This window comes from Neofelis nebulosa, chromosome 13 (assembly GCF_028018385.1).
Source record: "Neofelis nebulosa isolate mNeoNeb1 chromosome 13, mNeoNeb1.pri, whole genome shotgun sequence".
Lineage (NCBI taxonomy): Eukaryota > Metazoa > Chordata > Mammalia > Carnivora > Felidae > Neofelis > Neofelis nebulosa.
In genome coordinates, this window is record NC_080794.1 from 62,166,710 (window position 1) to 62,186,446 (window position 19,737).

At 41.6% G+C, this 19,737-nt stretch overlaps 1 protein-coding gene across 3 annotated transcripts in view; it reads right to left on the bottom strand.

The window, feature by feature from the left end:
* HPSE2 (heparanase 2 (inactive)) overlaps window positions 1-19,737 on the bottom strand; it is a 688,711-nt gene that overhangs the window by 116,001 nt on the left and 552,973 nt on the right. For all 3 annotated transcript variants that reach the window (XM_058697425.1, XM_058697426.1, XM_058697427.1), the window contains exon 9: window positions 19,120-19,234. In XM_058697425.1, the coding sequence (XP_058553408.1) occupies window positions 19,120-19,234 (115 nt within the window). The remainder of the gene's footprint in view (window positions 1-19,119; window positions 19,235-19,737) is intronic.

Consider the following 19,737-nt stretch of genomic DNA (forward strand, 5'->3'; position numbering starts at 1 on the left):
AGGGGCACCTTGGTGGCTCACTCAGCTAAGCGTCTGACTTCAGCCCAGGTCATGATCTCACAGTTCCTCAGTTTGAGCCCTGCATCATGGACTCTCTGCTGTCAGTCCAGAGCCCGCTTTGGATTCTCCCCCAGCTACCCCTCCCTTGAATGTGTGGTCTCTCTCTCAAAAATAAATACACATTAATAAAAGAGTAAATAAAATAAAATGGCAAGGAAGAATAAATGCTTCTAGGAAGGTCTCCTGTAGATGAATGGTCCAAAATGCATTTATGACTTCACATGAAGATTATGTCTTTTTCTAGGAAAGGAACTTGAGCTTCAATTTCTTTTGCTTTGGATCTCAGACTCCATCTTGCCTCTGGACTCTATGCTCAAAGACCACAGTCTTATCTGTGGTCACTTATTTCCTGGAGTTATCTGCAAAAGTTATAGTCTAATTTTAGTCAAACCTTTTTCACCAGTAAGTCTTGATATCAGAAGCAAAGGCTTCGTCTACATTCTCTGGGAAATGAGCACCATCTCATATTTCACAGTCCAGGACTGTTGCATCCTCAGGAATAAGAACGACCTGCTTTGTATCACATGAGCCATGCCAACTAGAAATCACCTAGAATATCTAGTCTCCATAGCTTTATTAGGTTCTCACTCAAACAAAATCTCTCTGTTTCTGATTATTTTGCCCCAGATGTACCTGGAGCATACTTTCAAGCTGAATCTCATTTTCTTATTTCCTGTCCATATTTCCAACTTCCCCAGACCCCCTGGATAATTTATCTATTGCGCTAATATTTGCAGTTAAAGAAGTATAGACCTGCTCCTTCTTCGTCTTTGGGCTCAGGAAATATCTCCAATCATTTTTCAATCATTTCTGGTCCATGGAGAGCCAAAACATGCCTTTTCTGGGGAAATTTAATCCACATGTTTATGGTTAATTTATATGTAAGTCATTAAATTGGTGTTTCTAAGACATTTCATTTGGCAAGCTACCTCTCTTTCACTCTTTGAATCCCCTCTCAAGTCTTACTAGAGTTGGTATGGAACCACCACTTCCAGGTGCTTCTCAGAGTTGAAAGAGCCCAGAATATATCTGAGATGCCATTCTGTTCATATTGTAGTTAATACACAGCTGCCTGAATGGTTGGTGTCTTACAGTGTAGAGAATGATTAAAGAATTTATAATCAGTGTCTCTTTAGGCAGCAGCTGTAACTGTGCTTCAGAGTGGGGCATGGCTTCTAACCACTTATTCACCCCAAATTCAAGCTCTTTTCAATGTAATTCAGCCAATTTAATAATCTTTCCTTATGTATCTATTATGTGCCAGGCACAAAAATTGGTAATATTCTTTGCCTTCAGTTTGGGTCACTTTCTAAAAGAAGAGACTGACTTATATATTTATAACTATGATAGATAGCATTGTATAGTGACAACCAAGTGTGACATAATCAAAGTGCTGCAAGAGAACTGGAGTGGGAGATTCCTATTGGGGACATCAGAAAAGGCGGCAATGGAAATGGGCTTTGGAGCAGAGTATGGGGTATGCTGAAGGCCACAATGAATAGGTGATTCTAGCAGCAGACATGTAATCTGGGAGTAAGTGGGTGGAAACAGGACTATAAAAGTAGGGCAAATCCAAATTATGGGGAGCCCTGAATGCCATGCTTAGGAATTCAGGGCACTATGTAGGCAATAAGGATTCAACAAAGGTTTTTGAAGAAGGTGGATGACATGACCATGACTCTGACTAACACTGTGGAAGACATACTGGAAGTAGGAGAAGGTACAAGCAGGAGAAACATGACGAGGCCATCATGATGATCCAGACAAGAGCTAAAGAGGTGCCAAATGATGACAGAGACTAACAACAGTGGATGGCTTAGCTTTGAGACACATTCCTGAGATAGATTACAAAGGGCTTAGAGATGAACACAATATGAAAATTAGATGGGCTGTGAGTGATCTCCAGGTAAATAACCAAAACTCTATGGACCCCTATTTCATCAACAGTAATTTAAAGATAGTATTTCCAGTTGTTTTAAGGACTAAGAAACATGTTATGAAACGACCTCGTTCCTCTCATACAGTAGGCTCTCACTTCATGGTAACTCAGAAGATGAAAATGATAATGAAGTGTATGAACTAGGATTTCTGGAACAATTCAACACCCATGCTACTGGGTCTCTGAACCTTTTGTGTATTCTATGCACAGGTCTTTAACATACATGCTGTCTATAAACATCTAGTTATTGGCTCATTTTAAAGGCAACCAGTCATTACTGAGATGTGTGGTAGTTAAAGTGATCATTAGCAAAAAGGCCATGTTTCCTAAAGGGAAGCTGAACTGCTAAGTAATAATCAGAAACACCTTTAAGACCAGCTGTGGGTAATTAGCACATTTGCACCAGTGATTCCCTACTCTGGTTTGAGACAACCCAATTCAGCAGACAATTTTTGAGTGTTTATTAGGTACTGATGGTGTATTGGATGCTATTGGAGGTAGAAGGATCAGTATACTCTCAAGGAACTTATATTTTAGGAAGGGAAATATGACAAGTTTGTAAAAGACTATAAGCATTTGTAGATAACAGCATGCCTACTAAATGCATAAAGGGATACGGATACAATGAGATTTAGGAGCAGGAGAGAAAACATTCACTTAGAAGAATTAAAGAAAAGCTTCCAGAGTTGATCAGTGAGATGGACCTTCAAAGAAAGCTGTACTTTTTTGCTGGATGGAGATGTTGGGGAAGGCAACTATGGGCGATAGAATTCTAATCATGCACTCACACATGCATTCCCTCTCTCATTCAACAAACCTTTACTGAGTGCCAACTACATTTAAGGAAGACAGAGATTACTAAAATAAGGTCTGTGCACGCAACATTTCACAGTCTCTTTCAACTCCCATCATGGGAGAGGAGAAGAAAGAGATGAACAGGTGAATTACAATATAATATGCTCATTATTTTATTTATTAAAAAAAATTTCTTTTAATGAGAGAGACTACCAGTGGGGGTTGGGTGGGGCAGAGAGAGAGGGAGACACAGAATCTGAAGCAGGCTCCAGGCTCTGAACTGTCAGCACAGAGCTCAATGTAGGCCTCAAACTCATGAACTGCGAGATCATGACCTGAGCTGAAGTTCAACACTTAACTGACTGAGCCACCCAGGTGCCCCTGGTCATTATTTTATAAAGGTCTTGCTGGTATCAACTTTAATTAAATGCCATATATATTAGGGTTTTCTAGATAAACAGAACCAATAACCAATAGAAAGTATATGTGTGTCTGTCTTTCTATCAAAAGCTTGATTTTAGGTAATTGGCTCACCTGATTGTGGAATATGGCAAGTCCAAAATCTATAGGGTAGGCCAGTAGGCTGAAGACCCAGGGAAGAGCTATGTTGAAATTAGAGTCTGAAGAATTATATCTTGCTCAGAGGAGTTCACTTGTGTTTCTATTAAAGCCTTCAACTGATTGGATGAGGCCCACCCACATTATGGAAGATAATACACTTCACTCAAAGTCTACTGATTTAAATGTTATCTCATCTAAAAAGCACCTCTACTGAAATATCTAGAATAATGTTTGGATAAATATTTGGATACCACGGCCTAGCCAACTTGATATACAATATCAATCATCATACTGTATGAGACAAATGGAACAAATTTGGTCCCAGTCTCTATCAATCAGATTAATCAGAGTGGCTGATAAAGTAGCACCCTCAAGTGTAAATTTGAGTTCAGCCAAGAACATGTAAAGCCAAGAAGTGGATTATTGGGAGACGCAGTTGGCCACCAGCCCCAATTACTGCTGCATGCTCTCAGTGAGTGTGCTACATTGCCAAGTTTATGTCTTCTGACAAAGAGCAGCTAATATAGCTACTCACACACCAACTAAATGGGTCAAAGTGACCACAGACAAATAGTCCCCTCTTTTGCATAGACATTTCTGCAAAGAAAAGTCATAAATGGCCACTAAGCACATGAAAAGATGCTCAACATCAGTAGTCATTAAAGAAATGCAAATCAAAACCATAATATACCACTTCACATCCACTAGGATTCTTCAAAGTCAGTGTTGTGTAATCAAAAGACAGACAATAATAAGTGTTGGTGAGGATATGGAGAAACTAGAACCATCATACACTGCTGGTGGGAATAAAAAATGGTGAAGTCACTTTGGAAAACAGTTTGGCAATTCCTCAAAAAGTTAATGCATGACTCAGCAATTCCACTCCAAGGTATATACCCAAGAGAAATGAAAACATGCCACATAAAAACAGTGCACTAAGGTTTAATAGCAGTATTTTTCACAACGGCCAAAAGTAGAAACAGCTCTAGTGTCTATCAACTGATAAATAGACAATAAATTGTGGTGTATCCACACAGTGAAATATTATTCAGCAACTGAAGGGAATAAGGTATTGATACATATTATAATATGGATGAACTTTAAAAACATCATGCTAAGTGAAAGAAGCCAGTCACAAAAAAACCGTATATTGTGTGATTCCATTTACATGAAATATCTAGAACAGGCAAATCCACAGAGATAGAAAGTAGAGTCGTGGTTGCCAGGGGCTGGAGGTAAAGAATGAGGGGTGACTGCTAATAGGTATGGGGTTTCCATTTCAGGTAATATTTGAAAACAGACAGTAGTGATGGTTGCACTACTCCATGAATTCACTAAAAACCATTGAACTGTACACTTTTAAAGAGAATTTTATGGTAAGTGAATTTTATCTCAAAAAGCTGTTGTTTAAAAAAAAAAACCCTAAATTAATGTAAATGCAAAGATTTGCTTACTGGTGGGAAGCTATTCTCTCCCTTAGTGCTCCAATCCTTCCCTTCCCTTCTATCCCAACTCTAGCTGTTTTAAGAAGAAAAATGACTAGAGGTGGGACTGAGGTTTCCCTGTCTCCATGGGGACTGAGAGGCATGTGTATACATTCAAGTATGTGAGAAACTTCAGGGAGGAAGGAACTCAAACTCTCATGACTCTGTTAGATACAAGTTCCCAAGTCACTATCCTATTCATTTTGTTGGGGAGGAGGGCTCTTGAATTCAACTAATAAGATTTGGGCAAGGTTCCCAGTAGGGAAAATAAATCTAAAGTGACCTTGTGGGTAAGGCTCATGGGACCAATTCAATGTCCTGTTGTGGCTTCCAACATACATTCCCTACTGAATATATATTGGCATTGATGTTTTGCATGCTTGTGCCATGAATGCTCATAATGTCCACAGGGGATTGTCCTGATTGAGGAGAGTTACATGTGGAGAAGTAGTGGGACATTTAGTGGGAATATTCACATGTAGTAGGACATGTAAATCATTCCCCAACCCACCTACTAATTCCATTTTGAGTGGTCCCAGGAGGTGAAAGGGAAATCCCAAACTTGATGAAGATCTAAAAGGTAGCATGGATAATTAGAGACGTAATATCTCTCAATACTATAGCCCTGTGTGTACAGAGGAATAGGACCTGGAAATTTATGGCAGATAATCACCAACTGAGTCCAGTTGTTACCCCTACAGCCCCAGCTGTTCCAGACATTGTAACCATACCTGAATCCCACTGCAGGGACTGATGGCACTTTGTATGCTGTCATGGATACCACCAACACCTTCTTTCCTATTCCATTTGGCCAGAAGGCAAGGGTCTGGATCAATTCATATTCATGGCAAAGCCTCCAATACATTTGCAGTAATTCCCAGGAGGTAAGATTAACGAAGGGGCATTAATGATCTTTTGTCCTTCAGAGCCATCTTGGAATCTTCCTCAAGAACACAAATGCAGGGTGCCTGGGTGACTCGGTTGGTTAAGCATCTGACTCTTGATTTTGGCTCAGCTCATGATCTCGTAGTTCACGGGATCGAGCCCCATGACAGGCTCTGTGCTGATGGTACAGAGCCTGCTTCAGATTCTCTCTTTCCCTCTCTCTGCCCCTCCCTTGCTCGTGCTCTAAGTAAATAAATAAACATTAAAAAAAATAAGAACACAAATGTCCCAACGTGGCTCTCCCAAACAATTTACTTGACTCCTGGATCTGGATCTGCTATCCATCATCAAATGGCTAAACATTAGAGGATGGTCCAGCTCCTGCACTACTCATGGTTCTAGGGTTTTAAAGGTTCTAAAGTGGTCCCACTATCAAGGAGGTAGACACATACATATATAATAATGGGGCAAAACGGTAACTGCCTTAAGAGAGGTAGACCCTCTATATTACTCTTTCTTTTTTTAATGTTTATTTATTTTTGAGAAAGAGAGAGAGACAGAGAGAGACAGAGCATGAACAGGGGAGGGGCAGAGAGAGACACACACAGAATCCAAAGCAGGCTCCAGGCTCTGAGCTATCAGCACAGAGCCCGACACAGGGCTCAAACTCGCAAACCATGAGATCATGACCTGAACCGAAGTCAGACGCTCAACCGACTGAGCCACAAGGTACACTATATTGCTCTTTTAATACATTCAATATAGGCAGTGAAACCAACTTGCTGCTGCATGAAATTGAAATTTTGTTCCTTTCTTTTTTTTTATTTCATTATTCAGTAAAAATGGAAATCTACAAGAGTCAGCCACTGTTAAATCCCAGGTTTTATCTCCTGGATCATTTTATTTTACCTTGAAGCCAGCCTTTCTGCTTCCTCATTGCCATTTCTATCTGCCTTGCCTGCTAGCAGATAGAATTAACCTGAATTCTTGACTTAACAAAGCTGTGGCAGAACCACAGGGATAAAATGAAATAGTAGTGAAGAGTCACAGAATTCAGAACCACTGGCTCTACCTTGCTGTGTTCCCTTGGGTAAGCTGCTGGACCTCTCTGGGCCTCATTTTTCTTCTCTGCCAAGCAGGATGGGTATATCCTACCTGCCTTATCAGGGAGTTGGGAAGGCCACATGAATTAATAGACGGAAATAAGCTGTGGAAACTTATAGTGGGCCTTAAATAATAAAGTCAAAGAAGCCAAAGAAGAAAACTATTATTATACAGGTTTATGGAATATGAAATGATGTTTTAAAGGGTTTTGAAGATTCTAAAACAATCTACATGTGCCAACTAACATAATTGTAACTAAAATTTTTCATGTTACTTACAATTTGTAAATAGTAATTTATAATTTGTAAACCTACTTTTGGGGATGGCTGTTTCCCACATGTTCCCATCTTTCCAAAGATGTAAGAATTTCATCCAGTTGCAAGGAATAAGTTTCATATATGTTTAGAATAGGTAATAATGATCACATTATTATGTACTTACTAAGTGTCAGGCACTATTGTTAAGCCCATGAGGCACAGACCATTAGTATCCCCATCATACAGATGATGGAAGATGAAGAATCTGCAAAACATGATGCAGAAAGTAGACAGAAGAGTTGGCATTCACATCCAGATCTGTCTGAATCCAGAGCCCCATCTCTTAAGCACCAAGATCTACTGTCTCCCAGTGTGCACACAACACCTGACAGTAAAAGCCTGCCTCCCATATTTCCATCACTGAGCACTGCACTGCAGCCCCTGGAATCCCAGTCACTAAGCATCTTGAGAGTTCAGTAAGGACTGCCTATGAGTGGGAATTATGGGGGATATAAATACAGGAGAGTAGGAGAGGTGGCTTCTGTTTTCAAGAAGCTGACACAGAGGAAATTCAATGTAACCAAACAACTCTAATAACAAAAGAAAATGATAACTGCTATAACAGGGCTACAAGAGTCTTAAGAAAAGAGGGATCCCTTCCTGAATGATTTAAAAGTGAAATAGTGCTATTTTATTTTAAAGGTTTTAATAATATAAGTTCACCTGGGAGGTCTGTATGAAGATACAGGTATGGAAATCTCGAAGACGAATCAGAAAACATCAGAGCTAAAGGGGGACCTCAGATGGTCACATTCAACAACCACTTTTGAGATGGACCCAGAGCACCCAGTGCCCCAGGATGAATGAGTTGGTGGCAGAACCTGATATCAGATCTAGGACTCCTGCTTTTCCTTCTGTCCTAAGACACTCCTTCCTTTCTAGCACCACAGGGCAAGGAGCTTTCTTAGGAGCAAGTATTCTTTGGGTAACTAATATTACAAATGTCCACTCCTGACATGTTGCACAGGCCTTCCCCAATTATCCCTTCTAGTCTTTTCCCTCCAGCCGGTACTAATGTCTCCTACCCAGAGATCTGGCTCTGGAGATACTGAGTGAACAAGACAGACCTTCACATACATCACCTATCAGCTACCTCTCCAAGGTTCTATGTGTTATCTCTCCAAACAGATTGCAAACATGGAGAGAAAGAACATGTCTTTATTCTTTATGTCCCAGAGCAACTGAAACAGTGCTTTGCTTTAGTGTATGTTACAACACCCTAAGCATGAGGACATAAAAAATTATCACTGAAGTTTTTAAACAGACACCAAAATAGAATAGTATGATGAAATCCTAAATGTTCACTGCCAGCTTCTGCAAGTATCATTATTCCACCATTCTCATTTCAAAGCCTGTTGAGAGGTGACTTGGGCTGTATGTGGAGATGGCCAGGTCGGTGGCAGAGAAATACAGTAGGCATGAGGCTTAATTGAGGATCCCAGATGTAGGGGCACCACCATGATTCTCACAGAGACTGGAAGCAAAATGGTTTGCCAAGTGCAGAGTAGGAACCAGGTATAGGGGGAGCCCGAGATAAACTGAACCAGGCAGTTCACTGGCTGTCTCTGTGCCTGGCTACGGGTGGACCAGGATTCAGGGTGGCCTTAGAGGCACTTCATGACCTCTGACGTGCCGCTGAGCCTCTCCCCGCCAGCAGCCTTTGCAGATTCTACTACCTCTGAGAGAATGCTGCGCTCTTTACCTGCTCCCCCAATGGCCGGCTGCCTGCTCCGGTTTTCTATATCCTCTCTCCCCATTATTCTTCAATTGAGCAGCCTGCTTGCTTCCTACACACCATTCTGAACTTTGTAATTAATTATTTGCTATTTTACTTGTTTTAGTCTCCACTACTAGACTGTAATCTCCAACAAGGGCAGGGTCTCGCCTTTCTCCTTCATCTCTATGTCCTCAGAAACTAGAACAGTGTCTGGCAAATAATAGTCAATGAATATTTATCAAATGAATTTGTGATAGACAGTATTAAAATTTTGTTAATATCTTGATAGGTGAAGCAAAAGTTAAGTACAAAAGAGAAAAGGGGAAGATAATTGCTATTTAATCAGGGTAAATAGAAACTTCTAACCCAGTGGTTCTCAAATCTGGCTGCATGTTAGAATCACTTGGGGAGCTTTAAAAAATACCAACACCTGGTATCCTCTACAGACCAAGTGAATCAGAATCCCTGGTGGTGGTGCCTAAGCACAGGTATTTTTTAAAAGCCCCCTAGGCGACTGTAATGTGCGTAGGCTGGAGATTCACCGTTCTAATGAAGAGAGGCTATAAGGATTTTGACGTCAAGACAAGAACAGTGAATTCTGGAGGAGAAGACAGGCCTGCTCAAGTTAAGTTTAAAGTGAGTCAAAATGATGTGTTCTATTTAGTCCTTTCAATGCTTAAAACCAAATCAGAGATAGATAATAGTTGAAAGTGAGGTAGCTAATGACAGATTTTTAAAAATTTACAGTGTATATTTAAATAGGTATTAAAAACAAAATTCCTGTGTATTTATTCTATCTCTATTTTAAAAGACTCCTGCTTTTCAAAAGTGAATTACTGGGACCTTATGAAGATAAAAAGCTTCTGCACAGCAAAGGAAACAACCAACAAAACTAAAAGGCAACCAACGGAATGGGAAAAGATATTTGCAAATGACACATCGGACAAAGGGCTAGTATCCAAAATCTATAAAGAGCTCATCAAACTCCACACCCGAAAAACAAATAACCCAGTGAAGAAATGGGCAGAAAACATGAATAGACACTTCTCTAAAGAAGACATCCGGATGGCCAACAGGCACATGAAAAGATGTTCAACGTCGCTCCTTATCAGGGAAATACAAATCAAAACCACACTCAGATACCACCTCACGCCAGTCAGAGTGGCCAAAATGAAGAAATCAGGAGACTATAGACGCTGGAGAGGATGTGGAGAAACAGGAACCCTCTTGCACTGTTGGTGGGAATGCAAATTGGTGCAGCCGCTCTGGAAAGCAGTGTGGAGGTTCCTCAGAAAATTAAAAATAGACCTACCCTATGACCCAGCAATAACACTGCTAGGAATTTATCCAAGGGATACAGGAGTACTGATGCATAGGGGCACTTGTACCCCAATGTTTATAGCAGCACTCTCAACAATAGCCAAATTATGGAAAGAGCCTAAATGTCCATCAACTGATGAATGGATAAAGAAATTGTGGTTCATATACACAATGGAATACTACGTGGCAATGAGAAAAAATGAAATATGGCCTTTTGTAGCAACGTGGATGGAACTGGAGAGTGTGATGCTAAGTGAAATAAGCCATACAGAGAAAGACAGATACCATATGGTTTCACTCTTATGTGGATCCTGAGAAACGTAACAGAAACCCATGGGGGAGGGGAAGGAAAGAAAAAAAAAAAAAGAGGTTAGAGTGGGAGAGAGCCAAAGCATAAGAGACTGTTAAAAACTGAGAACAAACTGAGGGTTGATGGGGGGTGGGAGGGAGGGCAGGGTGGGGGATGGGTATTGAGGAGGGCACCTTTTGGGATGAGCACTGGGTGTTGTATGGAAACCAATTTGACAGTAAATTTCATATATTAAAAAATTAAAAAAAAAAAAGACTCCTGCTTTTATTTACACAACAACAAAAACACAATTGAGTTTAGAAAGAACGTAATGTATTCTCTTTGGCTTTCAGGTCACTTCTATCAGAGTCCTGTTGGTTCCTAAATGTCATAACCAGACCTCATTGTGCCTGTAGGTTTTCAATAGAATGCTTAAGAAATAACCTTAAGTTTGTCAAACTGTGGCGGTCGCAAACAATCTTTCCAACCCATCAAAGAGCATTCTATTTTTTCTCCCTTTTCTCTTCCCCCCTCCCTCCATTCCTCTCTTTCTTGTCAGATTATTTTTAAACAATGTCCTCCTCAGTGTTTTAGGTGAACTGATGAGGTTAGGTGAGGTGCGGCTTCTCTCATTTCCAGAGCTTGCCTTGCTCCTCCATCATGTGAAGGCCGCTCTGAGGATGGCACCCGCTCCTGAGCTCAAATGCCGTGCGGCTATAATTGCTTCTTCTCCCTAATTTATTTAGGTTGCCGCACGCCTTCCCGTAGCTGAAATCCCTCAGAACTGCAATCTGGGAGCAATATAAATGGTTGATGGCAGTGAGAGATTTTCAATTGTTGCTTCTCGGTGATTCATGTAATGTGCTGTCATTAGCACTTTGATGTGACATATCATGGTTGCCAGGGCTTATTGGGCCATTTATAAATACCAAATGAAGGTGTTAGAGTTGGTATTGCAGTGTGGTTACTGCCTTCATTGCCTTCACTGGGAAAGGCTGGCAGCGTCTTCTCGGGAGGAAAATAAATTGTAATTTTTAGTTTGCCTTTAACCATTTGCAGTCAATCCCTCTCAAGGGCAAGAATCACGCTTCCTTTTTTGTTTCTCTAGTTTTCCTGTAATTTAATTTTTGCAAAAATATCTACTTTTCATATGATAGTTACCATTACTTTAGTTGATTTCCAGATTATCTGTACAAATAGTCAAATGAATACTATCTCACTACAGCTAAGTCACGTCATTAATGATAATTATCACTATGACTTACAGAATTTTACACTCACAAAGTGACTTTATAAACAAGAACAGCAGCTGACACTTATTGAGTACTTACTATGTGGTAAAAGACACACAGGCATTGGCTTGTCCCATCCTCTCCAGCAATGCTATGAGACAGACACTTCTGTTGCCCCCATTTTACAAGGGGAGATTGATGTTTTTTTGAGGGTTACTAAGCTAGTAAATGGTGAGGCTGGGTTTGAAACTCAGGTCAGCCTGATTCCAAAGCCAATAGTTTTAAGTACTGCTTTCAAATACTCTCCACTCCCCACCCCAGCATAGTTAGGCCCCCTTTCTAGAGCCGGAAACACGGTGCTGCACACCGCGCCCGTGCCTTCTGACTTCACACGCAGAGCTCTTTCTCCAGCCCGAGGCAGCCTGCATCAGGCTGAGCTGGTGTAAGTGCTCAGGTGTGTTGTTCACATCCCATGTGCACCGCTCAGGTTGAGAACTAAGCAAAGGATGAGGGCTGGTAGTTCAAAATCAGAGGGGCTTCCATTTAAAGCAGTTGAGGCAGAAGAGCTGCCAGCCCGGTCTGATGGGGCAACCACAAGCTCTGAGCTGAGAGGCCAGGGTTTAGAGGCACAGAGGAAGAAAGAAGCAAGTCACACCTGCTGGGCATGCAGCCCAGGAGCTATGGCCACTGACATGAGCCAGCCTGGATCTCAGTGATTGATGGCGCAGCGGTGGAAGCCCTTCTCTCAGCGGCTGCAGGGCCCCACAAAGAAAGGCTGCTCATGGAGAAGTCTTTGTCAGGGCCTCTAATGAGAGGATTGGGTTTCACATCACAGCTACCCCTAAACAGGTACATTCTGCTTCTTTCATCTTCCTGATGGCTCCCACGGGAAAGAAAAGAAAAAGAAAGGCAGCTACACCAAGAAACAGGTCACAGGCTGGTTTGGCTAGGGTTTGTACCTCCCCCGCCCCACCACCTCCAGGGCTGTAGCTTTGAAATTCTTTAATTTTCACACACCCTGTGTGGCCACTGGACAGCAATGGGAAAAGCTTTCCTAAGAAATTTTTCATAATCCATCTGCCACGACTCTGGGAAATTGATGCCCTATCCCTTTGCACATGCTATTGCCTCTGTTTGGAAGATCCTCCCCAGACCCCAAGCTCTTCTTCCTATGGCTAACATGTCCTTCTCCTTCAAGATCCAGCTCAGGCATTGTCTCCTCCAGAAAGCCTTCCTTGATGTCCCATTCCTGCCCTCCACCCAGGCTGGCTTCTGTTCCTCTTCTGTCCTGCTAAAGTACATCTGCCACAGTTCCTGCTGACTCCTCTGTCCTCCATCCACACTCTAAGCTCCTTGATGGCCAGGACAGTGTCCCCAGGGCCCATCACTGCATCTAGCATACAGCATAAGTGTAATGAGTGTTTATGAATAAATGAATCATGAATAATAAATGAATTAGGCTGGGATAATATTTGCTTAATTATTTAAAGACTTAATTCTTTCAAAACACGATTCTTTTCTTTAAAAAATAGCCTTGGGGTGCCTGGGTGGTGCAGTCAGTTAAGTGCCGACTTTGGCTCAGGTCATGATCTCATGGTTGGTGAGTTTGAGCCCTGCGTCAGGCTCTGTGCTGACAGCTCAGAGCCTGGAGCCTGCTTCGGATTCTGTGTCTCCCTCTCTCTCTCTCTCTGCCCCTCCCCTGCTTGCACTCTGTCTCTCTCTCTTTCTCAAAAATAAATAAACATTAAACAAATTTTTTTAAATACTAAAAATAAAAAAAAATGCCTTAGGGATGTCTGGGTAGCTCAGTCAGTTGAGCATCTGACTCTTAATTTCAGTTCAGGTCATGATCCCAGGGTCATGGGATCGAGCCCCACATTGGGCTCCACACTGAGTGTGGAGCCTGCTTAAGATTCTCTCTCTCTCGGGGCACCTGGGTGGCTCAATTGGTTGAATGTTTGACTTTAGCTCAGGTCATGATTTCGTGGTTCGTGAGTCTGAGCCCACATAAGGCTTGCTGCTATTAGCGTGGAGCCTGCTTCAGATCCTCTGTCCCCCTTTCTGCCCCTCCCCTGTTTGCATTCTCTCTCTCCCACAAAAAGAAATAAACATTTAAAAAAAGATTCTCTCTCTCTCTCTCTGTGCCCCTCTCCCCTTCATGTGCTTTCTATTTCTAAAATAAAAATTAAAAAAAAATTTTTTTAAGCCTTTATTTTTTTTCAGATTAAAAAAGCAATAATGCTGACTATAGCAATTTTACATATAAAAGAAATCCACAAAGGAGAAAATTAAAACTGTCTATAATCCCACTACCCAAACAAAACCACTTTTAGATATATGAAGAGATTCCAGTAATTTTCTATGTGTATAAATATATATGAAATCAGAATCCTATAATCAGAATCCTATTGTCCTATCTAATTTTCTCAAGGAACATAACAGTATCTTTTGGAGCTAGATAGAAAAGACATTTTTTATTGCAATTTAAGTGATGAAAAAACTGGTACCAAAGATACACAGCTAATTAATGGCAGAGTTAAGAACAGTACCTATGAATCCTGTCATGGTCCCAGGCTCCTGCTGCTCCCCATGGGGCCTCCTATGTAAGTGGTGTTGTTCTTACAAGAAGAAATTGTGCATTAATCCAGCATCAATGGAACATGGGTTTGTAACTGGACATTCTCAGGAAAGAGACAGACTGAAGCTAATCCTGCGTCTGTGTCGTAGCTGTGCAGTGCATCAGGGGCACTGTCTTACATGTTCAAGGAAAACAAGGATGGAGCACTTAGGACCTCATCCCTGTGACAGGCTAACCAGCAGAGTTAGGCAGGCACCATTAAGATTCAGAATCTCCTTCCAGTAACCAAATGACACCTGAAGGCTTGGCTTGGAGCATGTTGCTGTGGGAACCAGAGCCATAGGCTCAATCCCACCATAAACTAGTGAGTAATATTCCAGTCTATGACCACTGACTATATCCTAGTATACAGAACGATGTATACAGTAAGTGCTCAGTAAATGTGCATTGGGTTGAACTGAATATTATTATTCAGGAGTGACAATCAGCAAAAAGAAGGTGACAGCAAATATAATTATCACCAGCACTACACCCAGTAGAGAAAACACAGTCCAGTGGGAACTAACTTTCTGTTTTATTCTAGAAGACTAAACTGTAATCCCCCAAACACAAACACACGCCAGACTGTTAGCTCTGCAGATGAGGGAACCATATCTTATTTATCTCTGTGTCCCCAGAATACCTAGCACAGAGCCAGACACATTTGAAGTGTCAATGTTTTTTGAATTGAATTATATTTGCTCGGCTGGCGTGGGAGTTAAAAAGATGTTGACTAGTAATTCACCATTCCCTTCCCTGGAAGCTCTGTAAATCAAGCTCTTAAAAAAAGCACAAGCTAAATTCCAAAACCCTCTCGTAGGAGAAATGCCCACGGCTGGTGGGGTCTGGACTATGTCCACCAAATGTGCAGATCTCTTCTGCACAAACATCACTTACTCCCAAGGGAGCCCCTGACTGGCTGACTGGCTGTGGAGACTCACACATTCCCTCTTTCCCAATGGCAGGCAGGTCAGGGGAAAGGGGTGGGAGTTGGTGATGAAGCACTGCTGAACTAAATGTTCTCCTCTTCCCAGGAGAGGGAAAATCTCCAACAGTAGGAGTGTTGGCACTTTTCTAGAGGAACAACCATAAAGAACATGGGATGTAGCTGGAAATGATCTTTTGTGAAGACAAGTTTCTTTTTTAAAGGGCCACCCTCATCTTCTCTCTTACCTTAGACTGGAGCAGCACTATTGGAATGGCTTTGTCAGAGCTGCTAGAATCCTACAAGCTGGGATCAAAGTTGACTGGGCAGGTGGAGGCGTAAAATGGGATATGGGCTAAGCAGCCATTAGGCCAAGATCCTCACTTTTTTCTAAGTTTATCTAAGAGCAGCAACAAAACCCAAACAAAAACAAAACAGTATTTGCTAATAAGGTCTTTTCCTTAAATGCACTGAGCTGGGTTTGAAGAAACTGGAATGGAGAATACTGGTTTTTCTGGAAGACAATCAAAACACAACTCATGAATCCCCTAAGCTTTCAACAAACTCTCTCGAAGATTTAATCACAACGTAAAATGCACAAGTTTTTACTGGCAATGTTCGGTCATCAACTGCACAACTCTCTGAAGTGGCAACCAGTATGACTCCCAGGTCTGTCTCCATTACCCATTCCAGAGCCTGCTGGCAAGGTCTGTTTGACTGGTGCCCTGGTCTAGCCTAGGAAATTTTTTCCAGGGTCAAGTTCTCCCAGCTATCAAGTTCTCAACTTATAAGGTACAGAATTTATTAGCAAAAAGAAAGATAAAAAGAAAGCCTGAAGCCTGCTACCTTAAGTGCTTTTACACTTTATCAGAGTGTGGTGTTTCTAGGAATACAGCTGCCCAGCTCACTTGAGCGGTTGTGCTGAATCAGTGGGACTTACTTTAGCTTGCCATGAACTCATGTGAGCTCTGCTGCCACCACCTATCAAGTGAGGTCTCTTGTGCTGGGCTTGTAAAGGAAGTCCCCTGCAACAACACTCATTTGGGGAGAACCAAAGCCATGAGGACTTGCACCTTTAACCTACACACAGCCAGCAAAGGTGCACAGAGAACTGATATGGAATCCAGGTTTGTCCAACTCTGGAAATCAAGCCTGTCTAGTCACCCGAAGACCATCATTTTTTAGCTTAAGGTTTTCTTCTCTCCAGTTCCTTAAGATGCCCATTTCCATCTCCAGACCCAAATGAAGCAAGTATTGGCCGCAGACCACAGGACAGACACCAAAGAGTACCTCAAGGAAGAGAGAAGACAATCAGATGTAGAACTAACTACAAAACTCTGAGAGCTCCAGCTCCTTGTACTTGTCTGACCTTGGACAAGCCACTTAATATCTTCACAGAGCCTTAGTTTCTCTTCAGCAAAATAAATATAAATAGTTCTACTTCTCTCACCAGCTTCTCTTCAGAGCAATTACGACCAAGTGCAATTACCTTGTTTATATGTTTATTTATTTTCCATTTTTCACTATGCTTCATTAGCTTATAAGCTCCAAGGGTTCAGGAACCTTGTCTGTTTGGCTCATCAAAGAGGCCCTCTGCCAGGAATAATTATTAGCATGTAGTACATGATCAGGAGGAGTGAATGAAATCTGAATGAGGAAGGGAGGGGATAAAGGCAAGAAGGGAGGACAGAGAAGAGGGAGGACAGCGTATATGGAGCATTGTTGAGGTACCATATATGAAAGTGGTCTGTACATTATTATTACAACTACAAATAACAGCTGATGCATTAATTGTACTAGATCTTTTAAAAATATAAGCTAGGTTGTATTGCTTCCCTGCATAAAACCCTCCAGTGGCTTTTCATACTACATACAATAAAGTCAAACTCCTGTTAACTGACAAAGCCCTATGTGATCTATGTGGCCTCATGTCCAACCAGTCTCCCCCTTCTCTGTCAGGCCCCCATCACTCTGGTGTCCTTGTGTTTCTTCAAACATGCCCAGTCCATTCCTGCCTTGGAGCCTTTGTGCTAGCCCCTTCCCCTACCTGAAAGTTCCTCTACAAAATCCGCATGGCTGGTTCCTTGTCATTGGGCTCTTGCCTTAAATGTCACCTTCTCAGAGAAGCCTTCCTATACACGCATTCCAAAAGAGCCCATACTGTCTTCTTGTTCTAGTACTCTATTATTTGTTTATTCATTTATTTATTATTAATCTCCTCCCCAGTGCCTGATGGGTCAATAAATATTTATTTTTGTATGACATTATATTTGTTTAATGCTGACACCTCATAGAGACTTTTCTAGTTATTATTTTGTTTTATCTCTACAAGTTTATGAGCTCAAATAAACAAACTGAAAATTCCCTCTGCACTGTACATTAGCTTGCCCCCCCACCCTGCCCCCAAACACACACACTTTCAGAGAGGTATCCCGGCCTGCGAACAAAAGCGACAGTGCTAATCAGTTTTAATACTTGTGATTTGACTGGAGTTATGTACAATCAGTGATATAATCATTACCAGGTACTCTAATCTAGAGGGACTCTTTGGAGACATGAAAATGGTACTGTTGGGTGCCACACTGGTCTCTGTTCTGGGTTTGGAGGCCTCCTGGCTCAGGGCAGGGGTGAGAGTGAGAGGAATACAGGGTAGAAATAGGCAGAAGGAAGTAAACGGCAGACACTCACTGATTCCACTTGGGTTTGCTTAGTGTGAACCCAAGGGCAGCACTAATTCTGTTGGAAGAGCACTGGATAGGGTGCAGGGATGGGTTCTAGAGCTGGTTCTATATCCCCTTCCCCTCCTCCTACCTGGACTATCAGCTCCTCTGTTTTTGTTTTTTTCATTTGTTTTTCATTTATTTATTTTTGAGAGAGCTTGAGAGAGAGCGTGAGCACAAAGTGGGGAGGGGCAAAGAGAGAGGGAGACGCAGAATCCGAAGCAGGCTCCAGGCTCTGAGCTGTCAGCACTGAGCCTGACATAGGGCTTGAACTCAAGAACCTTGAGATCATGACCTGAGCCGAAGTCGGCTGCTTAACTGATTGAGCCACCCAGTGCCCCTCAGTTCCTCTGTTACCGGAGATGTGACCGGATCTCCTCAAAGGGGAACCCCAGCTCTCATAGTCTGTGAGCTAATGAGAGGAGTCTGACCTTTCTCCATGACCACGATGTCTGTGAAAAGGATAATCCATGTAATATTTCTGATGAGTGCAGCTTTCTGGACTAAGTGGGATCTCTCTGATTGCTCAATACAGGAATGAACCAAACTAAGTTCTCTGCTCCTGCCATTCTTCTTTAGCCTTCCTTTTCCCAGAGAAGCTGGTGTTCTGGGCAAATCCCCTCGTTATCACATAGGGATCAACACCTAACTGTAAGTGCACTTAAGCCACTCCCAAGAGATGGGTTCATACTGCATCTGATCATGGCCAACGCGCTCCCATCTGCTTTCAACATGTTGCATCTGACGTTAACTAATGTCTCCTATTAGCATTAAAAGAAAACAATCTGGAAAAATTCACTCTCAAGCAGAGTTCAAACAGGCTACAAGTAGATGTGGAATCTCAACTGCACAAGGTTTGTTTAAATAATAGTAGTAACAAATATATAAATATATAAAAATTCATATACATATATAAATGTATATATGTATATACATACAGGCATATTACATAGGTGTGTATATATAGATGTGTGTAGTGAAGCCAAAAGTCTGTGAAATGGGTCAAGAGAACAACGACATGAATGCTTTTGTCCAATTTATGAAATTAACAGGTAACAGAGGGAGGAGAAAAATTCTCCCATTGTGGAACAAGGTGTAGTCAAAACAACTGAATCACATGGAAAAGGAGTTAGGAATCTTTATCTCACACTTACTGGTAATGGGTTGAAATTCTGGTCCACAAGGTGATTGTATCCATGGTCAAAAAATGAGTGTCGTATCACAACGTCAATACCCTGATTGGCCAGCATTCCTAAAGTGTTCAACCATCTAAAAATCAGGAAAAAATGCTACATCAATACATCTTAAAAGTGCCATATAACAAGCTTTGTCGGGATTGGCTAACACACATGCATATACACCAACACCCACCATGAAATTTACCTAGTACTTTAAAGGAGAAGATTATTTTAAGCAGTGAGTACATAGCTGGAAGACACTTTAGAGATTTTCAAATCCAGCCTCTTCATTTTATAGGAAAAGAAGCAGAGATCCAGAGGAGGAAAATAAATTGCCCTTGGCCATAGAATATTTTGTTGCTAATGACTTACTCCTATAAAGAAGTAAAATTAAAAAAAAAAATGAACTAACTAAAATGAATACCCTAGCCACTTGTAAGCCTAATTATCATCCCTCCACCCCCTGGCCATGGGACACAATCACAGGAGCATGCACACCATATTCTCTGTCACTCAAACTCCTCTGCTTGTACCCTATCACCATACATGTACCTTTCCTGGGACTCTAACATACTCTTATGACCTATCGGTTCA